We start from the raw sequence: 14,022 nt of genomic DNA on the forward strand, positions 1-14,022 counted from the left end.
TATTCATATTTTTTCTTAAAAACTATTTAAACATGAAAAAAACCTTAGCTCATTGCAATACAAAATAAAGTAGTGGGTGGAATTTGTCTATGGATTGTAGTTTGCTATCTCCTAATGTTCAATAACATTCATTGAGCAGGGTACACAGTTTAATTGTAGAGTGCATGTCTTGCATGCATAGAGCCCTAGATTTTGTCCCCGGCACCATGAACAAAACAACAATTATAAAACCCCCTCACACTAATTCCCTATTCCTTCTCCAGACCCTAGCAACAGGAACAATACAAAGTTCATATATTAAAAAAAACCCTGATATTTTAAACATGATATTTAAAAAAATCACAAAGGAACACATTTTGCCTTTGACAGTATGAAATACTGTGGAGATATTTCAGTGCGAGAGAACCACCTAACAAACAGTTCTTTATATTGTGGCCAGACAGTGATAGAGCATCTGGGTAGAGCTAGAGGCATCAAGAATGGTGTCACCTCTGATTACTTTGCTCATCAGTACTATCTTTCCCCCCTTCTGTCTAAACTATTTTTTTACAGTTGACAGTCCTTTTACTGATACTGTCCAATGAGGCAGTAGAAATGAGACACTTTGATAGATGTTGACTGTGTCTGAAGAGTAGAATAAAAATGTTCAAGGACATACATATATGGTATTTAATGGTTTATTGGCCTAAAGTTGTATTTTTGAAGAATTCTAGTAGGGCTTAGATTTTACTCCTAGTTCTTACCGCAGGGATCGCTCTTGGTGGGGCTCAGGGAACCATCTATGGATGGTTATGGTGAACCAGCCAGGCTATTTTTATGCAAGGCATGCTTCTTACCTGCTATACTGTTGTTCCAGTTCAAAAGCTTGATGCTTACTTTTATTGGATGATATGCTACATCTTTATTATGTATTTTATTTTAAATTTACATACACCAGTCAGGGAAACATAGTTGACAACTTAGATGATTACTGTTTAAATGAACTGAAGCTACATCAGTGAAACTTGTTTACATAACTAACCAAGCTGTTAAATATCTTTAGATAAATAATATTCCACTGATTAGAGCTAAAAATACATGCTATAATTAACCTGCGAAAATATAGAAAACGCTTCCTATCATTTGCTTTCCTTTTAGCAGGAAATTTTATCTTCACATACTGATGAGAGTTTGTCAAATTTATATTGGCTTTATTTTCTTCAGATTAAGTCTTCCACAAATAAAAATATCTATACTCAATAAAAATCATGAAATAAAATGAAAATAAAGATGATCTAAATTTCAAAGAATGTATCATTTGAACTATGACTAAAAGTTCGATAGAATGAGAGCCTGCCAAATGGAGTGGGCAGGGAATTTTACCCATTAAAGAGATTGGAAAGGACCCAGCAGAATTCACTTCTCTATAAATGAAGTCTGGCAACTGTAATGAGTAGTAGCACTGATTCAATATGTCCTACAATTGAATTAGTCAAGGAATAATTTATAGGGACTAAACTACTTCAGGTTCCATAGACTTTGGTCAACAAAGTCTTAAAATGTAATAAGTTTCATGAGAGAATCAAATTGAGGTCTATTTAATGGTGACAGAATTCTAAGGGTGTCACTTATAAGATTTCCTTTTCTCAATTTCAGTCAACAATCTCAATGACCTTTAAAAGCATCTTACTTCCCAAGCATACGGAGATGAACTTAGTCAACCAGTCCCATTTCACTTTTTGAGCCTCTCAAGCAAAGAAGTCACTAAGCCTTGATGTCTGAGCTGTAGCAACTCAGAATTGATAAATTTGTGTCGTGTCATGCCACTAAGTGTGGTAATTTGTTAGAGCAACAACATTTTAAAAAACTGCTTGAGGGAAACATAGTTGTAAAAATTTCTCCATTCTCCATTCATGCTTGTGCTGAACTTTCAGAATAAATAAAACTTTTTTTAAAACTGGGTCAGTGTGTCTTGTGGGGTGTGAGAGTGGAGGCATCTAAATTTGAAGGCTAGGTACCTAGATTCCCAATTGTTCTTTGACACCAATTTCATTAAAATCACAATTTATAGCATTATGAATTATATAAATTGTATTTTAATTGAATAGTAAATAAAATTTTTATTTATATAGCACCATTCTAAATGTTAAACTTTTATTACAAGTTACATGTCTATATATTGTGTGCCTACAAACATTAATTATTATTTTGATTCTTATCAACCGTGGCAACCCCTTTTATTGAGTAATTATTCTTCAGAATTTCTCTTTATGAAAATCAATATTTTTATATATTTTTATGGTGTCTAGTTCTTTCAACTTGGTTTCCTTAGCATTTTGAGATATTTAAAATAGCATAATTAAAATCTTTGTCTAGTAAATCTAATGTCTAAGCAATCTCTGAAAATCTTGTTGCTTGTCATCTTTCTCTGTATGGGCATGTATGAATCTCATCTGTATTAATATTGTCTTGTTTTTTTGCACTTATTTCAACTTCTCCTACATCATATGGAAAACAGTACACATAACATGCCTTAGAGATTTGTAAATTCAGTTCCAAACCACTGCAGTAAATCAAGTATTACAATAAAGCTAGTCATACAAAACTTTTAGTTTCCCATTGCAGATAAAAATTATGTTTGCATGAAAATGAGTTGTATTAACCTTGCAATAACATATGTCTAGCAAAGTACATAGCTTTATTAAATGTGACATTGAGACACAAACTGAACGAGTGTTAGTGGGAAAATGGTATAGTTAAAACTTGCTTGAAGCAAGTTTTCCAAAATCCCCAAGTAGGAAAAACTCAGAATCTACAAAGTGGAATCAAGTGAATTTTAATAAAATGAAGTTGTAATGTGGGAATAACTGTCCTTTTTGAAATTGTTGTCATTGCTATTGGTCATAATGTCAAGAGAATTAAGAGAAAACATTTTGTACACTCCTTTCTCTTTATATGTGGGCAGTTGATTTCTCACTTGATTATCTTTATGGTCAGCCTCCAACTGGAGAAAGTTTCTTAACAGTTTGGTACCAAACATATCCAAGTGTCTGTTGAAGGTTTTTGTGCCTATTGGGGTATATCTGTGAAGTTTACTCAGGCACTTCACAGCTATGTCTCAATCTTCATCTTCCTCTTTCATATCACCTTAAAGTTTGCCAGAGATACAAGAGTAGGGACCTTTCCAGCACTTCCTAGAGGATAAACATGTATACACATGCCTGTCTATATTGGCAAGAATGTTTTCAGCATTTCAAGAACTTCATGGGAGTATTTCAATGCCCAGGCTTTCCTTTAACATTTTTTGATAATCTATTGTTATCCCTCACTGAGCTGTAGGTGATTGTGATATTAACTTATTTTTGGGTGGGCAAAGTTTTTTGTATTGTTGTTTTTGATTTGGGCCATAACTAGCTGAACTTAGAGCTTACTTCTGGCTCTGAGCAGAGGGGTCACTCTTGACAGTGTTCAAGGAACCATATGAGATGCTGGGGATTGATCCATTGACTCTCTGCAAGGTAATCATTTGACCATACAATCTCTATTACTCTTGTAAAGTTCATTTCAGTCCAGTAATTTATTTTCAACAAATTCCTACTGTGAAGGTCCTCTTCATTGCCCCTTGTTAACTTGATCACTTTAAGACATACTTGTAAGTGAAGCCACTCAAAAAACTTGAGATGTGTCAAATGATGTCAATTGAAAGGAGGTTTGGTAAAGCTCTACCTCTATTCTGCCTTTTTCTATGGCTACCTTGAAATATAGGCAGCTATTTTTCAATGTTAATATTGATCTGGAGAGTGGACAATGAGATTGGGGCAACTTAACATTTAAGTTAATTCTATTTTTTAAAGATTTTTTTAAATTAGATATTTTAACCGAGACATCATTTCTTGAGTAAAATCTCTTCAATTGTCCCTAAACCTTGCTATAATCATTTTTTTTTGCTCCACTTTCCATGGCTCATGTGAAGAAAAAAAATCAGAGATCTTTATTTTGGCATTTTTATTAATTATACTTTCATGTTTATTGTATGTTTCTTGATCACCTCTACATAACTAAGGCCACTATTACTGAAGTGGATTGATGTGTTAGGTCTTTACAAGTGGCTAGCAAATAGAAGAGATTTTTATTTAAAGAGATACAGAATCAATATATATGTGATGGTTGGTATTAGATTTGTTAATTTAATGAATATTTTTGCAATAAATCAATTTCAATGAAAACAGCACTTAGTAAAAATTGAAATAATTAACTTGAAGTTTGTATTCAATATTATTTTCCCCTTTCCATTCTCGAAATGGACCCATATTTCTATCATAGATAAACACACTTTTCCACTTCCAAAAGTTTTGACATTTTAACCTTTGCTTGAGGCCTTCAACCATGCCATGACGATCCATTTCTGCTGCCTGATATTTTGTGTTGGAAATATTCTTAAAAGAATGGATAGTATTGCACTGCTAAAATAGTCAATATTATTTAGTTCCTTCAAGCCAGTTGGGCTTTATATAGTAGATAATAGGCTTTATATTTTATAGCCTCAGTTTTATTCCCATTAATCATTTAGAACTGGAAAAAAAGGGAAAAGCAAGGGTGCCTATCAATAGTTGAGAAATGTAAGATTGCAACTTCCATCTTATCTTTCCTGAGGTTCAATGTTAGTGGAATTGAATTTGCTGCCAAAGTTATTTGGTTTAGGCTTCAAAACTTGATGCATGGTTCTATGGTTGTCATTTTTTAAAATATACTTCTTTTCTGGTCATCAACTTGGTTGGAATTTTACTCTAACATTCACCTAACAACTGAGGAAAAAATTCTTGAAAGCTCTTTGGTAGACATATTTAGAGTTATGAATGAATCCAAGACTATTTGGACTTATTTAGTCAATTTAGTAATAAATACTTTATTAGGAGAATATGTTACATATGTTTTAAAGTTATGTTATGCTGCTTCTGCAGAGGCAGGGATATAATGATAATTTTATATATGGAAGTTTTATATTAATGAATATATGAATTATATGAATTAATGAAATATATGAATTAATGAATATATATATATGAATAAATGAATCTAAATGAAGATCATGCCATAATTAATAAGAGAAATAGGACCCTTATAATCACTGTGTATGTGTGGGTGCTTGAGGGATGTATATTAATGGGTTTGTCTTTTATTAGAAATCCATGTGTCTTGAGTAGGGAGAACATTGGGTAACCTTCATTATCAACTATTTAAGTTTCCTGTCATGGTGGTAGATGGTATCAGTTGGGGAAGAACAGTTATACTGCTGTTATTTGCTTCTTCAATGATGGGCACATTGACCAGTCCTTTAGAAAACATAAACTCCCTTTATTATGAAATTTCTGTCCAAGAAACTTAATCTATGAATTAAAAATTTTCTATATGGAGAATATAGTCCTGGAGAGATAGTCCTGTGAGTAAGACATTTGTCTTACGCATGACCATTTCCAGTTTAAGCCACTGCATCTCAGATGGTCCCTCAAGTCTTATAGGAGTTATTCTGGAGTGCAGAGCCAGGAGTAAATTCTGAGTACTGCCAGTTGTGGCCAAAAATCAAAATAAAAAGAGGAAAAAGAAAAAAGGAAAAATTCTATACTTATACTATAGTGACTGACTGGAATAAAGTTGAGTGTGCAATTTTTCTTTCAAAAATTTGATCTTGACACAAAGTTGGAACTAAAGGTACAAAACAGGAACTACAGTTGAGTACATTTTGAGAACTTTATTTTTAATTTTTGGTGATAACGGTGAAGGGATTTCCAAGTACTTCCTAGGAGCAGGGCTCTTACTAATACTCCATTTAGAAGTTCAGGCTTGATGCTTCAGTGCTTCAACTGGAACAGCTTGGGGGATGCCAGAACCACATCCAGCAGTGTTTGGGCTTGACCAGTGCTGGGGATCAAAGACGGGGTCTCGCATAATCGAGGTTATGTTCTGCTCTTCAAGCTATCTCATTTACAATGTTCATGAGATGAGTGGTTATCACTAAAGCAAATGTCGATGTTTCTCAACTTATTTCTGGTTCTAAAACTATGCTAAAGATGAATTTTTATTTAAATTTTTGGTAACATACAGAATAATTTAAAGTATCTTTTTTTTTTTTTTTTTTTTGGTTTTTGGGGCCACACCTGTTTGATGCTCAGGGGTTACTCCTGGCTAAATGCTTAGAAATTGCCCCTGGCTTGGGGAACCATATAGGATGCTGGGGGATCGAACCGCAGTCCTTCCTTGGCTAGTGCTTGCAAGGCAGACACCTTACCTCTAGCGCCACCTCATCAGCCCCAATTTAAAGTATCTTAATATATAACTTAACTATACTATATAAAATGTTATGCTTTGTTATTTAAAGAATTTGAGTCTTTTGCTGACCTTATTGCAAATACTACTCTATTAATTAATTGTTTAATGTGTCAAATCTGAATTTTAAGACAAACTTTTCAGAAGGAAATATGCTTGGTGTCTTAAGTAAATTTACTAGGAATGACTCTGATTCTAACACACTCACTCTTGCTTTTAACAGCCTACTTCCTTTCACTTGTCCCCCAAATCAATTCTACTTCAAGTTTAAGAAGCAGAATTTTTCTTCCCACAAGTCACCAGCATGCTTGCCAGGTATTTAAAGTTTTTAGCATTTTCAAGATTCTTTACATTTGCAAAATTCCTTATTATAATTGTTGATTATTAAATTTTACAGGTCATATTCTATTACTTCTCTAACAAAATGAGTGGCAAATTAACAGCAGCTCTCCAAACCATGCATGGGGGTCCCATCCAGCAAGTATGGCAAAGTCCAACAGGGCCCTTGGCTCAGTGGGAGAGGATTGTTTTAACCATTGAGAGCATCCAGAAATTTCAGGTGTGTTTTGGGTTTTTAATCAGGTTTCATGGAAAAAATGACAAGTTACAGATTTTAGTAACAGATGAATTAAAAGTGAAAGAACTATGGTCACTAATAAAAAAACAAAAACAGAATGATTTACAAGGACTTTCAAGGACTGAAACAAGCTCAGGACATTGAGATGTCCAGTCACCCTTTTTTAAAATAGATAGAAAAACATTATTTTTAATTTGTGATTTTTTTTTTATTTTTGGTTTTTGAGCCATACCCAGCAGAGCTCAGGGGTTATGCCTGGCTCTGCACTCAGAAATCACTCCTGGCAGGCTTTGGGGACCATAAGGTATGACAGGAATCAAACCTGGATATGTCCTAGGTTGGCCTTGTGCAAGGCAAACAAACACCCTACTGCTGTGTTATTGCTTCAGCCCTAATTTGTGGGAAAAAAAAAATCTTTTTTTTCGGCCACACCCAGAGACACTCAGGTGTTACTCCTGGCTATGCACTCAGAAATCGCTCCTGGCTTGGGAGACCCTATGGGATGCCAGGGGATCAAACCACAGTCCATCCTAGGCTAGTGCATGTAAGGCAGATACCTTACCACTTGTACCACTGCTCTGCCCTTGTGAAATATTTTTAATTGAAGCAGTTTTGCAATAGGAAACATTCTAAGTTTTTTTTTTTTTTTTGGTTTTTGGGCCACACCCGGTGACGCTCAGGGGTTACTCCTGGCTATGCGCTCAGAAGTCGCTCCTGGCTTGGGGGACCATATGGGACGCCGGGGGATCGAACCGCGGTCTGTCTCCTAGGCTAGCGCAGGTAAGGCAGGCACCTTACCTCGAGCGCCACCGCCCGGCCCCACATTCTAAGTTTTAAATATGCACTTCTAGAAGTCCAATTCTATATTCAGAAAAATGGACCCATTTTAATTCATTCTTCCATTTATTTCCTCTTCCCTTTTGGTAACCACTAATTTAACTTTAGGGTTAAAATAAATATTTTATGATTTTATTTAACATGCTATTTCTTTTTTTCCTTGTGTATCAAGTTTATTTTGACATGAAAAATCTTTTTAGTTTAGTGTAGTTTTATTTATTTATTCTTGGTTTTGTTTTATAACCCAGTGGATTAAAATAATTAGCATATGTCCTGGGGAGTTTTTCTTATGTTTTCCTTAATGCTTGAATTTGTGTCAAATCTGTAGGTCTTTCATCAAGTTTGAGTTAACTTTTGCATATGGTATGCAGTACAGATCCATTGTTATATATTTGCATGTGGCTATCCAGTTTTCCCATTTTCACTTGTTGAGTAGATATTCTTTTTTCTACTTCATCTACTCTGCTAAGATTTTATTTTTGAGTTATTTATTCTATTTCTGAAAGTATCAGCCTGAAAGTCTGCCAGGATTCCAGACCGAAATAGTTTTAATTACTATAGCTTTATAGTATAATATAAAATCAGAAAAATGCAATAGATTTGGTTACTTGGGCGAGTTTTGTGACATCACAAGAATTTTGGTTGTAATTCTTATGAGTCCTTTAAAGATGTCATCAGGATTTTGATGGGAATATTTGTATTGGGTAGAATAGCTATTTTGACAATGTAAATACTTCCAATCCATGAATAGAGACTATTTTTTTTAAAAATTCTGTAGTCTTCTTTGATTTTCTTAAATCATGACTTTAGCTAACCCTGCCTGACATATTAGAACTTGTTAACTCTTGCCTTTTTGTTTCAATCATTCTAATAGATGTGAGGTGCTTTCTCATTGTGATTTTGAATTGTCTCTCCCTATTTCTTACTGATATTGAATACCCTTTCTAGGACCTGTTGATATTTTTTATGCCTTACTTGAAAAAACTCTATTGAGTTCTGTCTATTTTTAGAAAACCAGTATATATATTTGCTATTGAGTTGTGTGATTTTCTTATATATTTGACTATCAGCCCCTTAACTAATATATGATTTGCATATTTTTCACAAGTGTGGAAGACACTATGTGTTCATGACTGTGGTTGACATTGATGTGCAGAATAAGAATATCCAACACTTGGGGCCAGAGCAGTTGTACAGTGGGCAGAGTGCTTACCTTGCACATGCTTGACCTGTGATTGATCCTTCCCATCATATATGGCCCCATAAACCTGCCAGGAGTGATCCCAGATATCAGCACCAAAAGTTAGTTCAGAGTACCACAAGATTTGGTTCTCTTCCTTCAAAAAAAGAAAAAGAAAGAGAAGAATCTTTAACACTAATAATACATTTAATTTGTTGTTGATGTCAAGATGTTATTAACACCTAGAAAAGATTCTAGTTGATTTCTTACACTTCTCCTCTTATTAATTCTGGATCTCAGTATAGTCTCAATAACAAAATAGAGCCAAGAGTGCTTTTGAGAAGATTGAGTTGTATTGACTAGTTGCCAAAGGCTGAACTTGCTGACGCCTGTTCTGTTTGCAAGCATGAATAAATTTGAGTGACTGAACTGGGAATCTTGCCTCTATATAATTTATCGTATTCCCATATATTGTCTAACTAGTAAACAAAACTAATAGTCAAAAGAGTCATAACCACCTTCATGGTACCTTGCACCTTTGCACATCTAGCAACTTCTACCCTTAGGTCAGATCAAGGTCTCTCAACAGACCACTGTGGCAGAGCCGGAACCTGTTAGTTCTTGAGGCTAAAACTAACTGCCTTGTTTTTCTTCCCGCTGGTTCCCCAGAGGTACATATTTAACAATCATGGACTTTGATGATTAAATATATACAATAGCTAAACTTTGGACTATAAAACTCCAGAATAGATCATCTCCTGGCAATTCATCTGCAGTTGAGGCAACCAGGTATTCACTTGAGTGCTTTAAAATGTAGCAATGGCTTCAACCAAAGCAGATACATGGCATTGTGATAATTTGTTCCCCCAGAATACTTTTACTGCTAATGGAAAAACAGTGCTTCTACCTTAAAAGCTTTGTAGAAACGCAGAGACCATATGCCTCTCTTGGGATCCTGGGGCTGCCCCAATCCTTTAAGATTGTAGGTTTGTTTTAGTTCTGTCCTGTCAATAGTGAGCAGTAGCTCATTTACTGCTGTTTTTCTAGAGCAGAGTTGAGCATGACTGGTAGTATCCTTCCCGCCTCCAGTTGCTGATTCCTAAAATATTTTCAAAAGAATTATTTTGTGAGGGCATTTTGTAATCAATGTCTCCAGACAATATCTGCTGTCTCATTCCTTGAGAGGTATTATTGGTTTGGTTTTTAATTTTCTTTCTATGCTGATTTTGAATAATTTCAAATCCATTCATTCTTTGTTTAGAAATATATTAATATTTAAAATTTAAATTGTATTACATGTTAACTATGTGCCTCATATTCAGAGATTCTTTACTTATATAATCTTTATATAAGATTACTGAATTTATTATCTATGAAGAAAATCTGTTCTTTCTTGTGGGCTCCTGAAAAAGCTCATGAGGCTGGTTTTCCTTGGGGTTTTGTCCCCTTTACTTAGGAAGTTCAAGGCCTGTTCCAAAAAGAATGAATGCATGTTATTTTCCATGGAAATATGGTGACAGAAACAAGGAATAATCCACAAAGATGTATCTGTTGGTGTTGAAAGTGTTAAGAGCACTAACACTTAATAACACATATCATTTGGGTATATATCTTATATATATATATTTGGGTATATTATCTTAGTGACCCTTCTTGATCCTTAAGTTTAGTAGAGCTGACAATTCAGAATAGAATAGTTGCTGAATTCCATGCCTAGTTAAAACCAAAGTTAGATCAAACGTGAAACCTTATACATGAACGCTGACACTTGAAAAGGTTTTCTCACCCTCCTTTTCCCCTAAGCCAGGAAATATTTTGTCATAATAAAGCATGCTATAAGTTATAAGTTATAGAAGATTTATTTATAAGGACTTATAAGATATCAAAGAACGAAATAAACTCAAATCCTCATATCTAACCTTCAACAGATTTAATAAAATCTATTGTACCCAGCTCATTAAATATTTGGGTACTGCTGGGCTGGGTAACATACTATCATGTATTATACTATGCTTATTTGTTGTAATCACATTTTTTTTAAATCACAGGTATAAGCAATTACTTTTATTTCAAATGCTTATAGAGGTAAAGAATAAAGCGGGTAAAGTGTACAGCAGAAATTTTGCCCACAGATTAGAAAAAAAATTTCCTTCCTCTCTCCCTCTTTTTTCCTCCCTCCCTCCCTTCTTCCCTCCCTTCCTTTCCCTCCTTCTCCCCTCCCTCCCTTCTTCCTCCTTCCATTCTTTCCTCTCTTCTTCCTCCCTCCCTCCCTCCCTTCCTTTCCCTCCTTCTCCCCTCCCTCCTTCTCCCCTCCCTCCCTCCCTCCTCCCCTCCCTCCTTCTCCCCTCCCTCCCTCTCCCCTCCCTCCCTCCCTCCCTCTCCCCTCCCTCCCTCCCTTCCTCCCTCCCTCCCTCCCTCTCCCCTCCCTCCCTCCCTCTCTCCCTCCCTTCCTCTCTCCCTCCCTTTCTCCCTCTCTCCCTCCCTTTCTCCCTCTCTCCCTCCCTTTCTCCCTCCCTTCCTCCCTCCCTCCCTCCCTCCCTCCCTCCCTCCCTTCCTTCCTTCCTTCCTTCCTTCCTTCCTTCCTTCCTTCCTTCCTTCCTTCCTTCCTTCCTTCCTTCCTTCCTTCCTTCCTTCCTTCCTTCCTTCCTTCCTTCCTTCCTTCCTTCCTTCCTTCCACTTCCTGTCACCTGAGTAAAAATATCTGTGGACTATGGAGATAGGGGATAACAAGAATATTATTTGAGGTGGAAATTTGTGTTCCTTCAACCAGCATTACATTTGTGCTCTAAGGATTAAAGGTTTTGGACTGGAGGAGTGGGGAGAATTGTAAAGAGAAGAACACATTAGTGATTTGCTAACTTATTTCTACATTCCTCTTTAGATGTGCCTACTTAAGGTGTATGCTTAGCTCAGCAAGGACTAGAGAAGTTACTTATGCAAAAAGATTTTACAGAATGTTAAAATATTAATCTGTGAGAATAGATTATTATATCTAAAGAGTATAATAGATTCAATGTTTTAGAACTGTATTATAATAGTTTATACTTTGTTGTCATTCTGAAGCAAGTGTTAATGTTTTTTATGTAATAATTCATTTATCCATTCATAAGCCTTATTATAACTGAGGCATAGAGTTGTTAAAGTAAATTTTCCCAAAATCCTATTGCTCCTAAGTAGGAAGACCAAATAGGTGGAGGTTCCAAATATATACTTTCATCTCTATGCTATATACTATTCTTTTATAAACCATTCCCACAGAAAAAATCTTTGATAGGCCTTTTCCAATCTGGTTCATAAGTAGGCATTCAATTATTCAGTTTGACAAGAAGAAAAGATGACTTTCTTACAGCTACATATTGACAGTTTGCTTAATAAGTTGTAGATATTAATCATATTTTTAAGAGACCAGTAGGTAGCATCTGGTGTGAATGGAAATCTATTAGTGCATCATGTTGGACAGGAACCAAGAAGATTGTTTTGCATAATGATTTTCTGGGGTTTACTGTCTCTGGGTCAATGATTCCTCTCAAAGCTGTGAAGGCTTTTGGAAATAATAAAATATTTATATTGTCAACAAGGAAGAACAGTGTACTCAAGTTGAATGTGTGTGTCCATGAATTTAACTTCAAACATAAATGGTATTTTTATCTTGAGGGTGGAATAATACTCTCAATTTTCACACCAAGTTATTGAATGTTACTGAATCATTAGGAAATTAGGTAGTTTTTTTCTTGCAACTTTTTTTCAGATTCATTATGTGACTGACTCAAGAGTTTTTTTTTTATTTTTGAATAGAAATCACAAAGAGACAAGGTAATACAAGAAGCCTTACTGAAAGAGGCTTTGACCCAGATAAAAGAGAGATAAAAGCAGATAAATCCAAGCTAACTCCATGAGTAAATTTGCATAGAATCTTCAAGGAATGAGGTGTGATAGTTCTAAGAACTGTGATTCCATAGTTTTTTTTTTGATCCTTATTGTAATCTATAGGTTGTAATTTATAGGTAGCTTGGTGTACTATTTCCCAAGTTAATATGTTATCATTTAGGTAGAAAGAGGAAGAGGCAAAGAAAAGGCAGAAAGGAAAGCGAGGTCGGCATGCAGTTGTTTCTAGATGCCATCATGGATTCTTCTGGGACTGACAGGTGTGAAATCCACATCTTGAGATAAATAGCAGAGTGTAAGTTACACTCTGTACATGTGAGGATCAAGTGCAGAAATATATCCTGCCAGCTAGTTAATTTTCTATTTCTAAAATATTGGAATATTTCCTCTTTTATAAAAAAATAATTTTTTATTGAATCACTGTTTGATAGTCATAAAGTTGTTCATGATTGAATTTCAGTCATGCAATATCCAAACTCTTCACCAGTACATATTTTCTGCCACCTAAGACCCCAGTTTGCCAACAAAACTCCCCCAGCCCTTCCTCCTGCCCTCCTCTAGGCAGACACCATCTTGTTCTTCTCTGTCTCTTTCTTTTTTACTTTTATATAGTATAGTTTACAATATTGTTATAGGTGGGGTATCATACATATAACTTTATCTCTTTTCAGTACCCAGTTCTTGTACAGAGTGATTATTTACAACTCTCATTGTCATAGTTATACTTCTCTTCCCTAAAAACATGGCCCTGCTGTTTGTGACAAGCCTCCTACTAAGAGCTAGTCCTCCTGGCCATCATCTTTATTGTATTTGGGTATTATTACCATACTATGTTTTATATTTGGCAAATGAGTGCAATCATTCTATGTGTATCTATCCCTCTGACTCATCTTATTTAATACGATGTCCATAATATCCATATCCAAGCAAGTTTCCTGACTTCATTTCACCTAACATTTATGTAGTATTTTATTGTATAGATGTACCACATTTCTCTATCCATTCATGTGTTGTTGGGTACTTGAGCTGTTTCCAGATCTGGCTACTGTAAACAGTGCCACAATGAACATAAGAATGCAGCTCAGAGTATTTCCTCTTGGTGCAGACTTGGAATGGCTTCACATCATGGTAAAACATTCAGTCATAAGTCTAGTCAATAAGTCACTGAACAGCCATTGCCAATTATGTCCTTTGTTTTCCTTAGATAACTACAGCAGGAGGATAGAACAGTAATACTCAA

General features: G+C 35.3%; 1 protein-coding gene across 1 annotated transcript in view; it reads left to right on the forward strand.

The window, feature by feature from the left end:
* The window catches only part of MALRD1 (MAM and LDL receptor class A domain containing 1), a 516,995-nt gene that overhangs the window by 32,857 nt on the left and 470,116 nt on the right, over positions 1–14,022 (forward strand). Inside the window, exons 4-5 of the mRNA XM_049777533.1 lie at positions 6,527–6,618; positions 6,701–6,862. Of these exons, the coding sequence (XP_049633490.1) occupies positions 6,527–6,618; positions 6,701–6,862 (254 nt within the window). The remainder of the gene's footprint in view (positions 1–6,526; positions 6,619–6,700; positions 6,863–14,022) is intronic.

The sequence above is a fragment of the Suncus etruscus genome, chromosome 7, assembly GCF_024139225.1.
Source record: "Suncus etruscus isolate mSunEtr1 chromosome 7, mSunEtr1.pri.cur, whole genome shotgun sequence".
In the NCBI taxonomy this organism is placed as follows: Eukaryota; Metazoa; Chordata; class Mammalia; order Eulipotyphla; family Soricidae; genus Suncus; species Suncus etruscus.